This window comes from Perca flavescens, chromosome 15 (assembly GCF_004354835.1).
Source record: "Perca flavescens isolate YP-PL-M2 chromosome 15, PFLA_1.0, whole genome shotgun sequence".
Classification (NCBI taxonomy): Eukaryota; Metazoa; Chordata; class Actinopteri; order Perciformes; family Percidae; genus Perca; species Perca flavescens.
In genome coordinates, this window is record NC_041345.1 from 6516433 (window position 1) to 6539258 (window position 22826).

A 22826-nucleotide genomic window follows, 5' to 3' on the forward strand; every position below is an offset into this window, starting at 1 on the left:
TATTTTTTTTTTTCCAAACATGACACAGTGATTTTTCTTTTAACAGGACACATTTATCCACACACTGCACTGGCTGAAGTTGCGAGTATGTGTTGTATAAGTATGTGTATCTGTGCATAAATGAATATCAGTGTATATGTTTGTGACCATTAATGAGTGTGTGTATTGCTATGTGTTGTGTGCTTGTGTTTCTATACTTATGAGGACCTATATCGCACACATTTCTTTTTTTAGGGTCCGTTTTTTAAGTAAGTTAGGTCATAGTTACGATTTGGTTAAGGATGGGCATTGTTCAGAGCATATTATTAATGCAAAAATATTAATATCTCAATTTGCTACATTTGTAATACATTTTGGTTTTATTTTAAAGAATACATACGAGTGCAAACAGCAAAAGCAACCCCTGTACAATGAAAAACAATCTGCAAAAACATTACTTCTGAATTGTGTTTTGGTACGTTACTTCTGAATTGTGTTTTGGTGACACTGTTGAAGAGGCTGTGGTTGAGTTGTATTATAGTGGTTTACATTGTAAACTGTTTCTATTATGTTGCCTCTGTCAGTCTTGACAAAAGTGGATACTTTGAAGCGTTATAAAAGTATTATTTGTTTTTACAGACTTATGTATTAGATTGCATTGTTTTCTGTATCCAGGTAACAGAACTTTGGTCTGTAGTGCATTGGGTGAATAGGTCCTCAAAGGTATAGTAACCTTACTTTGAATGCATGTATGTGTGTGTGTGTGTGTGTGTGTGTGTGTGTGTCTATATTGCACTTTCAGTGTTGAATGTCCCGCTGAAAAACTGTAAAGTTGACCTCTGGCACCAGTGAGGTGAGGTTAATGTCCACGACAGATCGTCCGAGCGTTCCATTGTCTCTTCCTCTCCTCCCGCCAGAGGCTTCAGATGTGATAAAACAACACAATCTCACAAACCACATCAAAGTAGAAAATGAAACTAGAATAATATAATATTACAAAGACTACGACCCCTGCTTCCCAACTCTGCTCCCTTTCGACTAAACCCCCCATTAATTGATTAATAACGATAATATGTGACAGAGTTTGTCATCCTCTGCACAGTGGCACCTTCAGAGTAGAATATATATATATATATATTTTTTTTTACTAATAATACAATTATTTGTTGTTGATATCAGAGTATCAAAGCTGTATGGCGGTAAGAAGAGATAGACAGAGGTCTAGTCTCAAAAAGCACCCTGTGCTCTATTGGAGTAAACATCGTTAAACACGGCACAGGCTTACGGGCCCACACACCCTTGTAAGGCGTCTTAAATGTAGTCCCTTACGGAGTATAGAGATTAGGGTGCCATTTGAGACTGGATTAGAGATAGAGCGAATGTACGCACTGGAAGCGGATGGATATGGCATGCATGGTTTGAAAGATTAATGTTGACATGGCTCATGGAAGCAGTTCTGAACTCTGACCCCCATAGGGGCCACGGATGTGCTGAGCTACATAGCTACCACTGCTGTGAGTATACTGCAGGAAACCCTATGCAAAAAAAAGAGTACTTGGAGTACTAAAGCTAACCTGGAGACCATGATATACAGGAAACATTTTGAGTAATATTTGGCACCAAGTTTGATTAACAATATTTTGCTAATATATCTTTAATCCTTAAGCTAAATCAAATAATTCTTAACCAAAAGTATCCTACCTCTGCTTAAGGCAATACTCTTATTCTCTAATTACTTCAGAAGGTTACCCATCTAACCTAACGTTAGCCAGAAAAAGCAGCTAAAGGATAACCTGTAGCTAACATGAGTAGAAGAGTCTATTTCTCTTCCTCCGCTTCTCTTTTTGCACGAAGCGTGTTATATCGTTAGTTAGCTATTCAGCTGGTTTAAAAACAGTCGTTCCTGTGCAAATGTACTTCACCTTTCCTTCCACACTACACCCTTTAAAACGACGCTGCTGCAGCGCTGAGCATAAAAAGCCCTTGTGTGCTCCTGTCCTTTAAAAATTAAAAGCCCTTGCTGGAGAAAAACAGTTTTTCCCTTTCACAGCCCATGACAACTGCTGATGTTTTAGTTAGCTTGCAAAATTAATATTTACACGTGGAGGACAGCAAGAGCAAGTCTGCGGTGATGCATGTGTGTCCCTTTAAGCTCCCTTTATGGCGTAAAAAGACAGCGGATAAAAGACCAGCGTCATAAATTAAACAGTATAGCTGAGATTTAAAACATATTTTATTATCAGGGTAATATCTCTCAAAGTAGTGGTGTGACGGTTTCAGCTTGGTGATGTTTCATGGTTATTTTATACAAAACAGTGCAATGGTGGCTTAGGGAGGTAACGAAGAAAACAAAAATGCATTTCCCCCCCTCTCTTTGAGTTCACTTTTTACTCACAGCCCCAGAAAAGGTTTGAGAAAAAAAGCTGTTAACATTTACACTAGCTACTCATGCTCCCCCTCCACAACTCTCTCTGTATTATGGCTATTTTGTCTCCTCCCCTTGTATCACCTTGTGTGTGTGTGTGTGTGTCTCTATGTCTCTATGTGTGTGTGTGTGTGTGTGTGTGTGTGTGTGTGTGTGTGATCAGGTGTTGTCCAGTGATGTGATAAATGGTTTAATGTGAACTCAGACACTATAAACACTTAAACACGAAAAACGTGTTGTGTTTTTGGATCTTTGTATGTGTTGCAACAGCCTGATAATTCTTTGCTAACATTTACATTGAACAGAGGTAGCAACAGATCACCAATTTTTAGGAGATCTAGTGGAGAACTGACTGTGTGCAAATAATATTTACCATATATATATATGGTATAGTACTTAAAGAACACAATTTTCAAAAGCAAAACCAAAGCCTGCTAACCTTAGGTTACTGAAACAAGTGTTCCAGTATGTTGGGAAGTGATCAGATCCCAGTCAAAAACATCTTTTCTCCTATCTTTGTCTTATTTATCTAATAACTGCATGGCTTCAGTACAAAATGGTGCCAACACAGTATGCAGAGGGTCAGACAGTGCACCAACTTTGTGTTCAATGTTTTTATACGTCTGAAAAACAGCAAGAGAGAGAGAGAGAGACAGAGAGAGAGAGAGAGAGAGAGAGAGAGAGAAAGAGAAATGTAAATGTATTGATGTGTCTGTAGAATCTGTCCCAGTAAAAACTGCACAGGTGTTTGAAATATGATAGGACCATGACGTGTGTATTGGCTTGAGTGTGTGAGTGTGTTTGTGTTTGTGCAGATGTCTACTGTATGTGCACATGTTAAGGTAAATAAAGAGGAGGAGAGGCTGTGAGTGACAGCTGAATGGATGGAGCACAAATCCTCTGAATAATACACGGGACTCCTGCCAATTCCATCTATTCCATCTTTAAATTATGCGCCACATACAAATTCATTTTCAGCAGATCCTCTATTGGAGAAGAGAGATGTTTACTTCCAACTGAAGGGAGCATTTTCTCAGTGTTTAATTCTGCAGCTGAAATCTTTGACAATTGTTCTGGCAAGAAAAGACAACTTTATATTAAATTCATCTGTATGATATTTCCCAAGAGGTAGTGGGCAAAAAAAAAAAAAAAAAAGTCCATCTGTTTGTTTAATGTCTTTTTGGCTCTGCCTTAAAACATATTCACAGCTCAGTGGTCTCCTCCCACAGTACCCTGAACCAACAACCTCCAGAAAACCCTAACTAGTCTACGAGCAACACCAACGGAAGACTGGGCCTAAAAGAGAAAGAAAGGGTGATAGGAGGTGTGTAGAGAGGGTAGCAGTGAGGTGAGTTATGGGGCTACACAGAAAAATGTTTAAGGTGAAAGGTGACCAGTGAAGGCGGACAGACAGACACACATTTGATCATCTCTTTAAGTTCAGGGTGAAAAATAAATAAATTAAGAGATGACAAGATTTCGTGTGGCTGAAAACAGGGGTAAAAGGAAGCACCAATGATGTAACGTAACAATCTAAAAGAGATTCATTATTTTTGTGGAGTCCCACCTTTTCCTCCCGAACAGCTGATCTGTAGTCAGTGTACCCGTTTCTCTTCATTAAAAACCTCTACGCAGGTTTAACGACTGACCTGGGATCAGAGAGATGGGGGTAAATGTTACCAGGAATGAGCTCAATTCAGTTTCAGTTCAGTCAGTTATGAAGTGAGCTTTTCCATCAATCAATATGAAAGGAGTATATATACAATATGTATAGAAAATAATAACTAGTGCCACAAATGTGCTGCCATAAATGGACAAACTGCATCTTCAATTAATATTTTTGAATCCAGCTGAACTGAAAATGAATCAATCCCTATCCCGAGGTGTTAACGTCCGCACTTTTAAATAGCATCGTAATCAGAGAAACAGCTCGGAGCTCAACGGCTGTACCCTGCACTAATCCAACTGCTATCCAAAAGGTCAGGAGGACGGAGATCACATAGAGTCTCTCAACTCTTTCCTCTTCTCCTTTAGTTCACATTATTTTCATTTTTTTTTTTTTTTTTTTTTTTTAGAAGTTGTCCCAAACAGCAAACCACTTACGATATGCTTTTAAACTTGGGTCAATCCCGTTTCCCCCTCGAAAAAGCCAGAAAGTCAATTTATGAACATTACACTCATGAACATAAATCGAATGTGCCTTCATATGTAAGGAGTTACAGGTATAACTACAGTGATATGTGGTTAAGTGGAGTTGGGAACAACTTCTCCATCAAAACCAACGCTGCTACACACACTGAAACTCTCACAGGGCTCAGGATTCACAGTTCAAAGGCTAAAAGTTCACAGTTCACAGTCAAAGTTTATCAAACCCCATTCCCACCCGCGTAACCCTGTGTGTCCCCTGCTTTTGCTTGCACTCCCCCTGTATTTCTCATCATCCTTCTCTTTGATACTTTGATGATGCGATATCTGCAGCCGGCACCTCTCAGACAGGCGTGGTCCTGCGGTTGGGGTCCTTGCTGTAGTCTTTAGTGAGCGTGCTGCTCTGGAGGAAATCCCTTTCTGAGTTGAGCAGCCCGCCCATGCCGCTGCCAGGTTTGGTGCCGGCGTTGCCTGCCTCGCGTGGGTTTAGCGTGTACATGGGCATCTCGGAGGCGGCGGGCCCTGTGTAGCCGCCTTTCCCCAGCGGTGAGGTGTCACGGCTCGGGGCCTCGGAAGAGCGCACGCTGGAGCGACGCCGGAAGCGGTAGCGATAGGAGGGGATGCGGCTGAAGGCGGACTTTTTGATGAGCTCGGTGCGGGACTTGGCCCGTTGCTTGCGGTGCTTCTCGATGAACATGTGCACGGCCAGCACACCCACCATTTCTGCCATGATGAAGGATAGGGCGCCAAAGTAGAAGGACCAGCCGTAGGAGTAGGACTTTTTACTGTCGCTCTGGCCCGGGTCACCCGAGTTGGCTGAGATATAGACAATAATTCCTATGATGTTACTTAGACCTGGAAGGGAAGGACAGAAAGAGCAAAAATTAGAGATGTTCCGGGCTCCGATACTGCCTAAAACGCTGGTATCGGTATCGGGAAGTACTGGAGTTAATGCACCGATCCGATACCATGTAATTAAGCCCTAAAGAAATTTATTTATGTTCTTTTTCTGTTATAACTGACTGTCAAACTGGACAATAAAAGAAAGTTCTGTGGCATTCATTGTTTGTGTTTGTTCATATTTCACAAAGATACAAATAATATCACATCCATACAGGGACAGTAGTATACAGTTGTTTAAACATAATAAAATATTTGACACACTGGTATTGGATCGGTACTCGGTATTGGGCGATACACAAGTTCAGGTATCGGAATCGGTATTGGGAAGCAAAAAATGGTATCGGGCCATCTCTAGCAAAAATAATAAGAGATGTGAGCGGAAAGGGTGCATGACCTTCTCATACAGAAATTCACACGTGTCAAAAATGGCAAGAGGCAGAGATCCATCAGTAAATGAAAACAAAGCACAAATATACAGTTAATGCACGAGAATCAATAAAAACACAAGACTACGTGTTTATAGCCAAGCAGCTCTGTGACTTTGGCACAGCAATGCTAGAGGTAAACGTTAACATCTGAATGCTAACATGCTCACACTGACAATGCTAACATGATGATGATTGGAAAGTATAATGTTCACGATAGTTAACACCTTAGTTTAGCATGTTAGCAACTGATGTCATGTGTTTTGCAGGTATTTGGTCATAAACCAAAGCATTGGACATTGGGTCTCGCTATGTGGAAAGCTAAGGGATCCAAAGTTATTACTCTTCATCCAGAGGGGGACATGAAATTCATCAAATAGCTGAGATATTACAGTCTGACCCAACGCGGTGGACCAGTCGAGACAGTTAAAGATACAATCAAGTGGCAGATTAGCGAATGAAAATTTGGGAAAGAAAACATGTCAGAGCAAAGATTTGAGAGAAATTAGCAGAGAAGAGGACGACGGGGAGACAGCCAAAGGAAATAAAGCAAAGTAACGGGAGGAGAGCGTGGAGCTTGATAGAAACGCTGGAGAGAGTCATTGCACACAGCTGGGCGCTCTTATTCCATATCATTAGTCCAGAATACAGTGCTCATGCAGTGTGGTGGAACGCACAGAATGGGGACAATTAGCCAGCTGTAATTAACCAGAATCAGCCCCACACTATTGTGGTAAATAATTACCAATTTGGCTCCATGAATTTACTACAAAACCCAATGGGACCCTACACATCCCACTGAACAGCAATTACTGTACAGCCCTTTGTGTTTGTCAGGGGCAAGAGCATAAGTGTGTGTGTGTGTTTATGGGAGACCAAGTGTCAGCATCCATGTGATAGATTGTGTGTGTGAGCATGTATGTGTGTTGACACTCACACCCTCACAGTGCATCACAGCGGCATCATGGTATTCTTGCTGATTGATTAATCAGCTGCTGTGCCCCATTTCCACACTCTGGCTCCTCACACAGGCACTTCTGTGTGCTTTGGATGCCTAACAGGCTCCTTCTACAAATATTTGAGAGCTGCACCTCCTCTATTTAGAGTGGCTCCACAGTAACTACACACACTCATGGACACACACATACATGCAGTAGCCCCTTGTTGCTAGCTCAAATGCAGCACCCTTGTATTTAAAATAAGAATCATAGCAATTTCTTGAGATTAGACATATTTGAATCTGCTCCGCTTCTCCCATCAAGTGAAGGCTATTATTTTAAGTCATAGGTACTGCAGCTAAGATGGCTGCTATATTGTGTTTAACAGTGTTGTCATGGAAATGAGCAGTACACAATTCTCATTTCCACTACCGTCTGTAGTCCCCATATAAGGTGTACGGAAGGAGATTACATAGGGCTCATTACTTTTTTTTAATTGTCTTTTTTTATATTAATTAATATTATGTCAAATATCTTTTAACAACATTGAGGGACTTGTTTAGGGAAGATGATCAGTTTAAACAGATCTGGTCCTTTTAATCAAATTTAACCCACTATACTATTACTATACTATACTACTATACATATATTTCTGTGGGGAAATAGTGTCACTGCAGTGACAAAAGTTATAGGAAACATCATGGAGAAAAAACAAACAGACAAAAAAAACTGAATACAAGCAAAAAACACCAAATACAAAACACAAACATAATTTCATCAGCGACACAAGCAAACAATAAAATCAATATAACTTAAATATAAATCATGTACCAATAAGCCAATAAGGTTAACATGTGGGCTAAAAGGTGACAATTGCTGATCAATAGCCAATGTATTTTTTTTTTATGGAGAAACAATATAATCAATATGTAAAAGATGTGTCCTTCAGCAAAGAACAACAAAATAAAGCCGCACTTTAATAGACGGATCATTAATAATACAGCTCCTGAGAAACACACACACAACACACACACACACACACACACACACACACACACACACACACACACCTGCAGAGACGAAGAAGATTCCTGCACTGAGGATGACATTGTGTCGGCTCCGGTAAAACTCACTGGCGGCCACACAGAGCCCCCCCAGGAACAGCAGACCCACACTCATGATGGGGAAGATACTGGAGGCACGCACAGCACCTGTACACACACACACACACACACACACACACACACACACACACACACACACACACACACACACACACACACACACACACACGAAAAAGTGTGGAAACATTTATAATGGAAAGGTACGGAAGTGAAAGTCTTGGGTGAATGGTTTGTTTCAGCAAACCCTTTGACTCCATGTTAATGTTTATTTGGAAACAGATCTCAAATACCAAATATACTGTACAAAATGTGCATTTTCAGTTAATATGGTGGGTACAAATACAGTGTCCAAAACTGTTTTCAAAGTGGCTGTACTCGACATTCAGAACTTAAGAATTACAAGAACAGAATTAATATAGCAGTCAAATTTGCAATGTACAGATACAGTGGAGCTTCCTGAGCAGAGAAGGAAGTCACTCTCTCTCTGTGTGTGTGTGTGTTGTCATCTGAGCTTCTCTGTTCTTTGTTTTTATAGATGGTCGGGCTGCTCGTGCATGTTAGTGCATGTGAGTGCCTTGCGTGTCAGTATCAGACAATGAGGGCTGCGACAAAGCGTTGATATTTGACGAGTTAGGGGGCCATCTGTGAGAGCCATGTGGAGGCAATCCCAGGCTACTTTTTTTTTCTTCAGTATTTCGAGTACAGGACCTTTAAAGTGTTGGAAAAAAGCTGGATTTGAATTTTCAGTTTTGAAAAATTGGGTAAATGGTATGGTAGCTACAGTATCCTATGAGTCTATGCTCAGTAGATTAAAAAGGGTTGTTTGGACGATGAGATTTCCAAAGGGACCTTTTAAAAAATAAAGTCTTTCTACACCATGGTTTGTAATAATGTCTTCTCCTGTGACCATGAAATGAGTTAAAAGATCTACTTGCTGCCATGTACCAACCTTTTCTTTAAAGTCAAGATGTTGCCTGTGAAGAATAGATTAATTTAATTAAACTGTAATTAGAGTACAAAAACATAATCACTGAAAATACTGCCAGCCTCTGGTCCCATTTTGTGTTTTCTGCTGGTTTGCTTTATGGCACCATTCAGGACGATTACACATCTCAAAATAGCAGCTATACAGTACTAAGCAATGAGTCAGTGGAACAACTTTTACAATATTTGTAGAAAGAAAAAGAACGAGAGACCATACATACAACCATACATACAATGGTTCCCCCATGTATGGTAAGACAGTGTATAATTCCTACACGGATGGATGTGAACACCCCTCAAATCCACTGTGTTGGAGGGCAGAGCTGCATCTCACACATACACACACACACACACACACACACACACACACACACACACACACACACACACACACACACACACACACACACACACACACACGTGTGCATACGCCAGTGCTGCTACATGCTTGACTGAGTCTGAATCTAGAACATGTTACAGTAAAGCATTCAGAGAGAGATGGATGTAGAGGGAAAAGATGGACAAAAACCAAGACAGATGGAGAGTCGCACTGACACATATGCAAGGCAAATTAATGAATAGCAGAGATGATGAAAATGGAAGAGAGGCTGCAGTAGGAGTGAAATATCTGTCAAAACCCCATATGTGGACATGATGTGACAACATATTGAAGGATATTTGCAAACAGCTTGTCATGCAGAACTGCGCTGCGCGGTATGTTTGGATTGGTTGAACAGCCGATGTGTACTCGTCCATCAAGTGTATCATTACAATTATTTTTTAAATCATCTAACCAGTAACATGTCTGGGTTTCTGAATCTCTTTTCGTTAGGCTTCTTGTGTTGCGAAACATTCCCAGCATGACTGACAGAGGCAGTGACCAATAGTGTTGTACGGCTGACCGTACAAGCCCCGCCCCTGTGGCCCACACCCGTGGGCTGTGTATGAAATGCCGGTCACTAGGTCCCCGCTCCCCATTGGCTGGCCAGCACTGAGGCCTGTGGTCTAATTGGCTGCCTCTGGGGATGTTACTCTGTGTTCAGTGGAGCAGTGAAAAAAAGAAGCATAGGCTGAATCCATTTTCCCTTTGTTTTTGTTGTTGCTGTTTTCTCTCTCTGTCCATTTTTACTCTTTGTTTATTGTGGGAGAAAGGACAGAAACAGCCCCCTCCTCTCTTTTTTCCACTAAACCACCCTCTCTCTATCTTCATGGCTGCATCCTTTTTACTTCTGTCCTATTATTCTCTCTGTGAAGGTGCTCCCACATGTCTCTTTTGTCAATTTCATAATGGCAATGTGTATTTCCTAGTTTTTCTCATGTATTTGCTGATAAAACCGTGGCATCTGTTTATATATGTTGTTCTCTCCATTATACCCTCTCTGTTCATCTATCTGGAATGTAATAAGAGTTAGATCTCACATTTCTTCCTTTTATAACACTTTGAAAAACTGTACATTGCAATACAAGAAAAATTGTATTTCTTTTATTGTCATAACTTCTACTGTACATGCATGATCAAATGATGAGAAAGCTGACTTTTTGCAATGTGCAGCTATGGCCTCAGTCTTTTAGCATATCATGTATCCATCAAGTGCAAATTTAAAGGGACAGTTTACCACAAAATCACAAAATACATTTTTCCTTTTACCTGTAGTGCTATTAATCAATCTAGATTGTTTTTGGTATGAGTTGCCCAGTGCTGGAGATATCGGCAGTAGAGATGTCTGCCTTCTCTCTAATATAATGGAACTACATGGCTACATTTGAAAAACTCAACAGCAATGTCTCTGTCCAGAAATCATGGCCCGGTTTCTCAAGGTAATCTGGTTGCGCTTTTAGCACCACAAGCTGAGGGCCATATTATTCCATTATATTGGAGAGAAGGCAGACATCTCTATGGCTGATAGCTACAACACTGGTAACTATCTAGATTGATAAATAGCACTACAGGTAAGAGGGAAAATAGGTATTTTTGATTTTGGTGTTTGAACTGTCCCTTTAAGACCCCTTTTACAGTTTTTTTTCGATTGCTAAACGACAGTGGGCACAACTGGAGTCACATGTGCAAAGCTCTAACAGTCTACAGTCTCCACAGCAGCAGTTCATGTGGACCAAACTCTAGTTAATTTTTCATTGCTTGAACACAGTTTTCAAAACTCTACACACTTATCCCATGACTTTAACCACAATGTGCACAACATTGTAGATTTACAGCACTTTGTTCAAATGCTAACACACTGCTGTCAAAACTGTTAACCACACATTCAAAACAGAATAGATTTCAGTCTGGTGCCTATCAAACACTGCTGATTGCAATTTTAGCTGAAAGCCTAAGCAAGTGTCTTATTTTAGACTAGTTAGTGAACATATATGGTATTTATACAGAGAAAGCTCAGAAAGCCTTTTTTTGTATACAAACACCAAATAAGAATGAAACAATTCTACACTGTACTGTTTGAGAGAAACGGGTAAAAGAGCAAAGATACCAATATGTCCAGGTAAGATGTCTGAGGTTATGTACACAGCTATAAAAAAAGTGAAAAACACTATATCTTTACAATAGTAAAACTGCGTTCTTACTGTTTTTCAGAAAGTAATGGAGGTGAAAGCAATAGAAACACCACATTCATTAGTATTTAGAGATGATGCAGAAATCCAATGTGATGAAGAAAACTTGCCACATGATGCTGGAGAGAGGCAGGATTAGTCAGACTATTCGTTGGTACTGTTATGTACCTTTTAGTGTTTTTTTTCCCAGTAATTCCATAAATTACTAGAGACAAAATACTTTATTGAAGAAAACTGCTGATTTTCATTTCTTCTTGTTTACTTTCTGTAAAAATTGGTATGCTATACAATCTATATTTTGTCCTTAAATAAACTGTTGAGTAGTGTAAAAGTCACTCAAATTGTTCAAACTGTAAAGATGAGAAAGTTTGTAATTTCTGTATTGGTGTTTGATGCTAGTGTTTTTACCCTCAGTGTGTTCTGAGTGACAGTGTGTGTTATCTCAGTGAGGCCTGTGCATACTGTTTGAGACGTGTGTTAAGAGTTGTGTTGCTTTGAATGAGTTTTGCAGGTGATGTGAACTGTTTAGCTCAGGTGACTGTAGGTAGTGCAGACTGTAGTTTGAGTTTTGCACATGTGACTCCAGTTGTGCCCACTGTCGTTTAGCAATCGAAAAAAAACTGTAATATTTTTCAACCAACTCATGGAGCATATACTAGCTTAGTTAGCATATTCAGCTAGCCACACAGTAAGCGACAGTTGTACTTGGTAGATCGGACCCTATTATCATTGTAAACTGCAAAAGGGACGGAATGGAAAGCTTGACCGGCATAGCAACAGTAAGTAAGGGGTACAGAACTTACAACGATCAACATAATTATTTCAAGTCAAGTATTAACCTTTCATATTGGATTGGGTTAGTATACTATTATTATAATCATGATTTCAGGTCTGAGACGCACCACTAGTGTCCTTGCCTAACAGTGCCTAGCAGTGCCTGACTTTTTGCTAGAAGCAAACAACGTAGCTATGCAGGGCTCTCAAGTCTCACATATTGGGCGTGAGACACACGCATTTCAACCCGTTCACACGCTCACACGCCACACCTTGTATTTCTCACGCAGAGAAATTACCAGGATAATGCCCACCAAGTTGCGCCGCTATTTTTAACAGTGGAACAGGTAGAGGAATCAAGTCAGTTCCCCATAGAGTTCAGAACGCCCTGCCACCATCCGCGGCGCTACCATTGGTCATTTTAAGTTCGGGCCCGCCCATTTTGACCCATCTAGAAGTTCATCCAATAAACAGCATGAGTTCAGAGAGAGCGGATGACAGTTGGCTTGAGTTCAGTAGAGCACACGGCTCTGTAGAGTCGTGGAATTATGACTTTATATACTACATGTACATAGGAACAGGAAACCCTGTTGTGTGTCTGCCCTATTTCTGATACTGTGGCGGCAGAAATCAACATAGAGGAAACACTGGCTAGATTTTATTATTATTATTATTATTATTATTATTATTATTATAGCTACATGTTGAATCGGCTGCAGGGCTACTCTGACAGTTTTATATTTTTATAAAGATACCCATTTTAGGCCTATCAATAATACTTTTATAACAGTACCCATAATAATTTGGAATATTTTTAGTTTTTTCTTTCCTTTTATTTGTACTGCACAACCTCCTGGGCTCCATTGTGAAAACCTTTGGCCTAGGCTATTTCATTATATTGTATCCAGACAATTGATAGTATTAATTATTGCGCGCGCGCACACACACACACACACACACACACACACACACACACACACACACACACACACACACACACACACACACACACACACACACACACACACACACACACACACACACACACACACACACACACACACACACACACACACACACACACACACACACAAAAAGACATACTGAATTAATACAAATAAAAATTATTTGTACGAATTTATGTAGGGCTGCTCCCTCTTAGTGGATTAGTCGACTAATCAGTGGTTTTGGTCTTAGTCAACTTAGATCTCTTTAGTCCATTAGTCATGTTTGATGCTTTTTTCATGCTGAATGACTTATTTCCAAGAAACGTACGAGCACATCTCTAGTAAACACAAGAATTAAGGGTTGACATTTTACCTAAGACATATCACCGTGAAACCGACTTTGATTACTTTCATTAAGGCAATTTTTTGTTGTATTACACGTTTTCTGAAATGTTGTGTTTAAATATGCAAAGGAGGCGTTATCTTATTCAATATATGCATCATTTTGCATGACTCTTGCAGAGAAACTCAGATTTACAGATCTGTTGATTAAATCAACTAATCGATTAGTCGATACAATTGAATGAGTGTTAGTCGACTAAGAATTTCTTCAATCGAACACAGGCCTACATTTATGTCATTTATCAGATCAGACTCCGTCCCCACCCAAACCCCTGCCGCCAAAATCTCACTCTGAACTCTGTTCAAAACTTGAGAGCCCTGGCTATGGCTGAACTTTGGCCTACTTTAGCATGTAAACATTAGCTCACTAAGAACCTGTAAACCACAATCCCAATGTTTACCTAAAGTAAACTTCTTTGACTTTTATGAACATCATGTCTTTTTTTAAATATTAGTTTTTCTAAAATTATACTTTAAAACAATCCCAATATATCGCCTTTGGATCTACAACCTAGCCCTACAATGGCCGTGTTTGGGGTACAAGGGGGTGATTTTGTAATGCCCAATAGTAAGGAAAGTGTTGTTGCTTTTGCAACCTTAATAGCATAACGGAGAATACTTATGGAATGGAAATCATCTACACCACCAAAAGCCTCCACATGGCTTTCTGATATTATGTTTCTAAAAATAGAAAAAATTTGATACTCAACCAGAAAGGATCAACCTAAACATTTTACAAAAAATGGGAACCTTTACTGGCTTACTTTGAAATAATTACTACACTTCCCTCTTAAAAACTGCTATGAATTGTAAAGCACACTGGTTACACTATTTTGCTATCATGATTAATAGAAGAAAGGTGTTGTTGTTTTTTTCTCTTTTGTTTTTATTTGTTTCTTTGTTTCTTTATCTGTCCTCCTTTCCTCGGTACAAAGGTTTGTTGTGGGTGGGATGGGGTTAATAGAAAGATGTCTTGTTATAATTGACATTGTAATGTTGCACTGTATATTGTATTTTCTGTAAAACAATAATAATACTTGTAAAAAAAATAAAAATAAAATCAGTTTGACTGATAAAAATGGTCCGAAATACATCATCATATCAAACTTACGGAGAAGGTATTCAGCAGCATCTGCTTCATAGTCCGCATCCTCTGGGAAGTGATCGATCTTCTTACACACACCTCTGAATGTTCCTGCGGAGGAGAAACACAGATTAGTTCAGGTCAGATATTTATTGTTCCACAAGACAAAGACAAATGAAGTACTATCAAACACACACACACACACACGCACACACACACACACACACACACACACACACACACACACACACACACACACACACACACACACACACACACACACACACACACACACACACACTTCTGTGTTAGTGTACCTTATGATCTCACACTATTACTTTCTAGAAAATAAAGACGCTCTAAAATAAAATAAAATAAAATAACCTAAATCAGACACACATACACACACATAGTGTCATTAAGACTGCCGTGTTTGACCTCCAGGTCAGCATGTTCATCATGATAATGTGTGAGTAACAAACAGCGCACTGGGGATCTTTAAAACAATAAGGCACCAACACACACACACACACACACACACACACACACACACACACACACACACACACACACACACACACACACACACACTTCTGTGTTAGTGTACCTGATGATCTCACACTATTACTTTCTAGAAAATAAAGACGGTCTAAAATAAAATAAAATAAAATAACCTAAATCAGACACACATACACACACATAGAGTCATTAAGACTGGTGTGTTTGACCTCCAGGTCAGCATGTTCATCATGATAATGTGTGAGTAACAAACAGCGCACTGGGGATCTTTAAAACAATAAGGCACCAACACACACACACACACACACACACACACACACACACACACACACACACACACACACACACACACACACACACACACACACACACACACACAATTTCTACTAGTCAATTTAGAATATTATAAACCATGCATACTGGTGAAGTTTGGATATTTGATCAATTCTCAGTGGAAGACATCAGTCATCAGTTATGGACAAAATTGTTATATCATTGAACAAATTGAAAACAAAACGCACTATTAAAAAAGAAAGGATTTATTGTGCGTATATATACTGTATATATATCAGTTGCTAGCTCTGATAAGGCCAACTGTATTCAACTCGCAATAATGACTGGCTTGCTCTACATTATCCTGCCTATTACACAGCTGCTTACTAAAAAAAATCTATATTTGACACAAAATATTAATATAAAAATGATTTTATTAAATTAAAAATGGTCCTTCAGAGTCTGTGATCAGAAATCTGGTCTATAGAAACAGTCTGCTATACAGAAATAACAGGCTGTAGAATGCTGTGATTGACCAATCAGAATCGAGTATTCAACAAAGCTGTGCACTGTATTACTGTAACAAGTAGCAGTGTCAACAGCAACATTAATGTATGGTTAGCACTAGGTTGAAATGGAGAAGAGCTCGCTTCAGCAGCAGTTTGGTTCCTTCCCCGCTGACACTGTTATGAGATGGGATAATTGAACTAACGTATGCATTAAGATTTTGTGTTCTGTCTAAATCTGTAAGTTGCCATATTTGCTATGTGTATATCTGTATGTTTCTGTGTACTGGCTGTGAAAACAAGTATCCCTCTGTGACAATAAAACTATTGAATGAATCTGTCAGTATGGTTTGGATTAAACGATTAATCATTTAGTGATGTAAATGTCAAATATAATAGTAAATAAATATGGGTATTTGAGCAGGATTGCTTTTGGCAATCAATTATCTTCTTGGGTGATTGTATTGCATCAGATCATATTTTCAGGAAGGTGAACATGTAAACATCCTGTACGTGGACATGAATATACATCACACACAGAAAAAACAGCAGAAGAGGAGGAGAGAGAGAGAGAGAGAGAGAGAGAGAGAGAGAGAGAGAGAGAAGATGACAGATGATGCAGGACAGATCTGTAGCCTTCAGGGTATGTGCGGGAAACACCACTGAAAAGCCTGATCTCTCTCTCTCTCTCTCTCTCTCTCACACACACACACACACACACACACACACACACACACACACACACACACACACACACACACACATCAGCAAAGCTCATTAAACTGATACGTGAACACTATCGATCATGCATGTAAGAAAAAGCCTTCTGTATCTAGATTGTTTATATCAGTGTATGACAGTTGGTGTGTGTGTGTGTGTGTGTGTGTGTGTGTGTGTGTGTGTGTGTGTGTGTGTATATTTGTGTTGTATTGACTAGGATGCAGTCTCCTACGAGCGTGCCGTGTATCAGGCAGAGTGACTCATCCTCCTTTGTACAAGTACTCCACAAACACACAGACACACACACATCCATCTGTATGTGTGTGTGTGTGTGTGTGTGTGTGTGCGTGCGTGCGTGCGTGCTCTGCATGTAGCTTCATTCCCATCATTCAGTCTCATTCACACATGGTCAACACTACAGGGGATATGAGAGAGACAGAGGGAGCGAGAGGGGGGGACTGATGTGGGATGAAGGGGAAGAGTAGAGAAAAACGAGATGAAGGAGGACGAAGAGAGAGGAAGTGCTGGTTGAAAGAGGTTTGGCGGTAAAATGGCACGGGAGAATTAGAGAGAAATGGGAGGATAGAGGCTGGCAACGAACAACGGACGACTCAAGCTAATTGCTTATTTGCATATGAAGAGGTTCTTTCCAGTACCCACACTCACTGAAAATCATTCATGAATTGATTCATCCAGCTCATGCAGTCAGAGATAGTAACTAACTTTCGACTGAGACTCTGATTGATAAAAAAAACATTTATAGAGTGTTTTTATATCTAGATTTCATAAAGTAAGAATCTGTAAAACTTCCATATGAATCAAAGTCTGTTTTGCCACACTCTCATACTGATAGATGTACTACTAATTCAACAAATACAGACAAATACATCATCCTTGCACACCCTCTTATCCTTTTCATACTTTCATTAGTGATTTTCTGCTTTTGTGGTTGAAAATGTGGTGTCCATAGAGAACAAATTAAAAAGAAATTCATATCTGGATTTTCCCACTGAATACCCACACAATAAATAAAAATGGATGCTATGGCTGCATATACTAAAATTTGTGTCTGTATTTCCTTTTATAAATTATAATATATATAAAACATTAGTTGAAGCCTTAAACCACATACATATCAACAATAAAGGAATATTAAAGAATAAGCCTGCTGTATTTTTTGATTTATTGTCAAGAAACCCAAAGAAAAGACCAAAATCAACTATGTGCTGTTAGTTTCTTGATAATTTCTGACTTCCCTACCGGTCGCTCACAGGCCCAAGTCCATTGTATTCTACTGAAGACGTAAATCTACAGTATATAGTGTAATTTCTAAAAAGGCTACGTTTATTTATTGTTTTTAGCTAATAAGCCAAGTACCGCTCTCTGTATTATTTCAAGTGGCCTTATTTGACTGGAGTCACAGAAGGTAACTGTAGCCTTAGCTGTTCCTGTTGAACGCATCAAGGTGTGAAGCATTATCAAACAGAGCTCTGCCTTGTTTCTGCCAGATGGGAAATTTATTAAACCCCCTGCCTTTTAATGTATCGAACCACCCTGATATATAGAGCACCAAACAGCATCATGCAATGAATGCCAATGAAGTGATGCGCCACACACACACACACACACACACACACACACACACACACACACACACACACACACACACACACACACACACAGGATGGGGGAGAAAGAATAGAGAGATGGATGGCTGCTTTTATTTCTCTCTTAGAGGCTGAGAATCTAAATCACAACTGAAGAAAAAGCAGAGACACACACACACACACACACACACACACACACACACACACACACTGTGCTAGTGTACCTGATGATCTCACACTATTACTCTCTAGAAAATAAAAAATAGTCTGCTAAAAATAACCCAAATCAGACACACATACACACACATAGAGACATTAAGACTGGTGTGTTTGACCTCCAGGTCAGCATGTTCATCATGATAATGTGTGAGTAACAAACAGCGCACTGGGGATCTTTAAAACAATAAGGCACCAACACACACACACGCATGCCCACACGCACACGCACACACACACACACATATACACACACACACGCATGCCCACACGCACACACACACACACACAGTGCACACGCTGTCAACAAACACTAAAGCACTAAAGCAGACTGTAGTGTTGATTAAGTCCCTCCATCAAAATTTTGTTCTTTTCTTATATTTTGTCTACTTTCAACCTTGTTCTTTTGACATCTTCAACTTCAAGGATATTAGGCCTCCAGGTTGCAATGGCTTATTTGAATAGGGAGAGGAGACAGAGGAAGGCACAGATAGACTGTAGGTATTTCATTCAATGGCAGTACACAGAAGCACCTCCTTGAAAACATTGCATTTATACAATTTGGGGGTGATGAAGCACCCCGACTAAAAAATAATAATACTAATACCTCATCTGCATCACAACACATCTAGACAAATTAATGTTTTTTAAATGGAAATGTGGAGAATGTGGCTCATATTACTACCCCTTAATAAGATGCAACACAAGTAGATTTTGACAAGCAGAAGAGGTTATTGCAGCAATTAAGACCTTCTCCCCAAGACTTCATCCACCATCTCATTTAAACTGAAGGACAAAGATCAGTTACAGTGCGGTTCGTAATGGCCACTTTTATTATTAAAAGAACACGCCGACTTATTGGGACTTTAGCTTATTCACCGTAACCCCCAGAGTTAGACAAGTCCATACATACCCTTCTCATCTCCGTGCGTGCTGTAAGGCTGTCTGACGGTTCCAGCCGCATCAGACCAGCACAGAACATGCAGGTGAATGGTTCCAGCAATCCTACTGCTCCGAATAAGTGACAAAATAACGCCAACATGTTCCTATTTACATGTTGTGATTCGTAGAGTCACAGCGTGTACAAAAAACAGTGTAACATGAGACATAGCCATCTTCTAACCGTAAACAAACCGGGAACTATATTCTCAGGCGGAAGAATATAGTACTTGGGCAGAATGATTTGCTTTGCAGCAAGCCTGTCTGAAAATATAGTTACGTTGTTTTTTGCAAACGCTGTGACTCTACAAATCACAACATGTAAATAGGAACATGTTGGCGTTATTTTGTCACTTATTCGGAGCAGTAGGATTACTGGAACCATTCACCTGCATGTTCTGCGCTGGAGCCGTCAGACAGCCTTACAGAACGCACTGAGATGAGAAGGGTATGTATGGACTAGTCTAACTCTGGGGGTTACGGTGAATAAAACTAAGTCGGCGTGTTCCTTTAAATGTGCTTACCCAAATTCTAGTGAAATTATATCAGTGGCCATTTGGATGTAGTTCTTAGCAATATTATTTTGTCTGATTTGGACCCAAGATTGTACACTGGATTGTAAACTATAATGTTTATACAAATAATAACATAACACGACAGTTCCATTCAGTGTGGAGCCAGACAAGGTTGCTCATTCTTCTTCTTATTATATACTATTACAATCAAGCCATTAGCCATAGCAATTCAACCTGTATTTAAAAGGAAAATGGTGCTACAATATAATTCAGCTGGCTACTTCTAAATTCAAATACCCTGGAATATAAACAACTAGACCATAGACATCTCTTATAAGCTCATTTCCCTCCTCCAGCTTTATTACAACTCACAAGACAAACTACTGGGATCTGCTCGTATTATCGTTGGGGCGCTTGGATAGCACACCGTTGGAGCGCTGGAAGAATAATCAAGATGAACCTTATGCCTGACATCACATGTTAGTCAATGTGTTTTTTTAAATGTATTGTTAATTTTTAATAGTTTTGTATTATTAAAAGGAAGAAAAAAGGTATCTGGGGAAAAAGTTGGACTTTGATATTACAATAGCTTGGAGGAAACAGCATAGAGATTATTCTGAAGAGGTCTGAGCACAGTAGGATACATTTATGTAGACTCGCTTGACTCCTATCTACACAAATGTCCTGTTCTGTTTGTGTCAGTTCCACATAGAGATAGCGCTTTCAGTAATCCAATCACACACATTAATTGTACAACTAGTAACATGGACATGAAAGCTAATATTTGATTGGGACTGACTGCATCACACTGCTGGTTTATTTCTCGGTTATTTTTGGTGTCTAATTCGGTGCGCCATTAAGGTCATATATGCCTGTGCTGGGGAATTAAAGTGTTTGTGTCTATGTGTGTGTGTGTGTGTGTGTGTGTGTGTGTGTATGTTTGTGTGCTTGATGCATGTGTGTCAGAACCACACATTTGCTGTTTTTTCAGTCTAACAGCAAACTAACACACACACACACAGGGAAACAAAACAGCATATGTACTAAGATAACAGACACACACACACACACACACACACACACACATGCAGTGGGAACATCTATCAGGAGATATTTGCCTCACAAAGGTCAACATGTCCTGAGGGCAGCTGCGACCACAGCCACAGCAATGCATTATGGGACACCGCGAATAGGGATGGTAGTCCAGTGTGTGCATGATTGTCTGCCTGTGTGTGTCTCAGTGAGTCATGTGATTTAGTTTCTCCTACTGGGCCCAGTATACTGCTGCTGTCACTTACTGTATGTATAAACACATGCACATATGAACATACACATGCACACTCCCTTTTGTGCACTATCGTTTCTCAGTAAGCCGTAAAACCATGACATCATGATAGAATTCATAGCATATTTAGAAAGCGCAGTCCCCAAAAAAAACACAGTAAAGAGAGAGGAACGTGCACTTTATTAATATTGATAATAATTGCAGCTATATCCCAGGCCTGTCATGTTTAACTATAGGCATCACATAACATTTATGTAATAAAGACCTATGTTTGAACTCCAAAAAGCCATACTTTAATGGACAGATAATTAATAATACAGCTCCTGAAAAACACACACACACACGCAGGCATGCACGCAGGCACGCATGCACGCACACACACACACACACACACACACACACACACACACACACACACACACACACACACACACACACACACACACATAATGTGTATTTCCCCCCCCATTTCCAAGTGAAGTTTAGCTCAGGAAGTTTACCTTTTACAGTTTTTTTCGATTGCTAAATGACAGTGGGCACAACTGGAGTCACATGTGCAAAACTCTAACTACAGTCTGCACAGCAGCAGTTCATGTGGACCAAACTCTAGTTCATTTTTCATCGCTTGAACACAGTTTTCAGAACTCTACACACTTATCCCATGACTTTAACCACAACGTGCACAACACTGTAGATTTACAGCACTTTGTTCAAAGGCTAACACACTGCTGTCAAAACTGTTAACCACGCATTCAAAACAGAATAGATTTCAGTCTGGTGCCTATCAAACACTGCTGATTGCAATTTTAGCTGAAAGCCTAAGTAGGTGTCTTATTTTAGACTAGTTAGTGAACATATACGGTATTTATACAGAGAAAGCTCAGAAAGCCTTTTTTTGTATACAAACACGAAATAAGAATGAAACAATTATACACTGTACTGTTTGAGAGAAACAGGTAAAAGAGCAAAGATACCAACATGTTCAGGTAAGATGTCTGAGGTTATGTACAGCAAAAAACACTATATCTTTACAATAGTAAAGTAATGGCGGTGAAAGCAATAGAAACACGACATTCATTTTTATTTAGAGATGATGCAGACATCCCATGTGATGAAGAAAACCTGCCACATGATGCTGGAGAGAGGCAAGATTAGTCACACTATTCTTTAGTACTGTTACATATGTACCTTTAGTTTTTTTTCCCCAGTAATTCCATAAATTACTAGAGACAAAATACTATATTGAAGAAAACTGCTCATTTTCATTTCTTCTTTTTTACCTTATGTAAAAATTGGTATGCTATACAATCTATATTTTGTCCTTAAATAAACTATTGAGTAGTGTAAAAGTCACTCAAATTGTTCAAACTGTAAAGATGAGAAAGTTTGTAATTTGTGTATTGGTGTTTGATGCTAGTGTTTTTACCCTCAGTGTGTTCTGAGTGACAGTGTGTGTTATCTCAGTGAGGCCTGTGCATAGTGTTTGGCTGCACTGAGCCTGTTTTGCAGGTGATGTGAACTGTTTAGCTCAGGTGACTGTTGGTAGTG

The 22826-nt window shown here is 39.6% G+C and overlaps 1 protein-coding gene across 1 annotated transcript in view; it reads right to left on the minus strand.

The window, feature by feature from the left end:
* Positions 1 to 4754: 4754 nt before the first annotated feature.
* The window catches only part of cacng3b (calcium channel, voltage-dependent, gamma subunit 3b), a 31137-nt gene continuing 13065 nt past the window's right edge, over positions 4755 to 22826 (minus strand). The window contains exons 2-4 of the mRNA XM_028600415.1: positions 14726 to 14809; positions 7886 to 8026; positions 4755 to 5404 (exon numbers count right to left, since the gene is read on the minus strand). Of these exons, the coding sequence (XP_028456216.1) occupies positions 4893 to 5404; positions 7886 to 8026; positions 14726 to 14809 (737 nt within the window). The 3' untranslated portion in view covers positions 4755 to 4892. The remainder of the gene's footprint in view (positions 5405 to 7885; positions 8027 to 14725; positions 14810 to 22826) is intronic.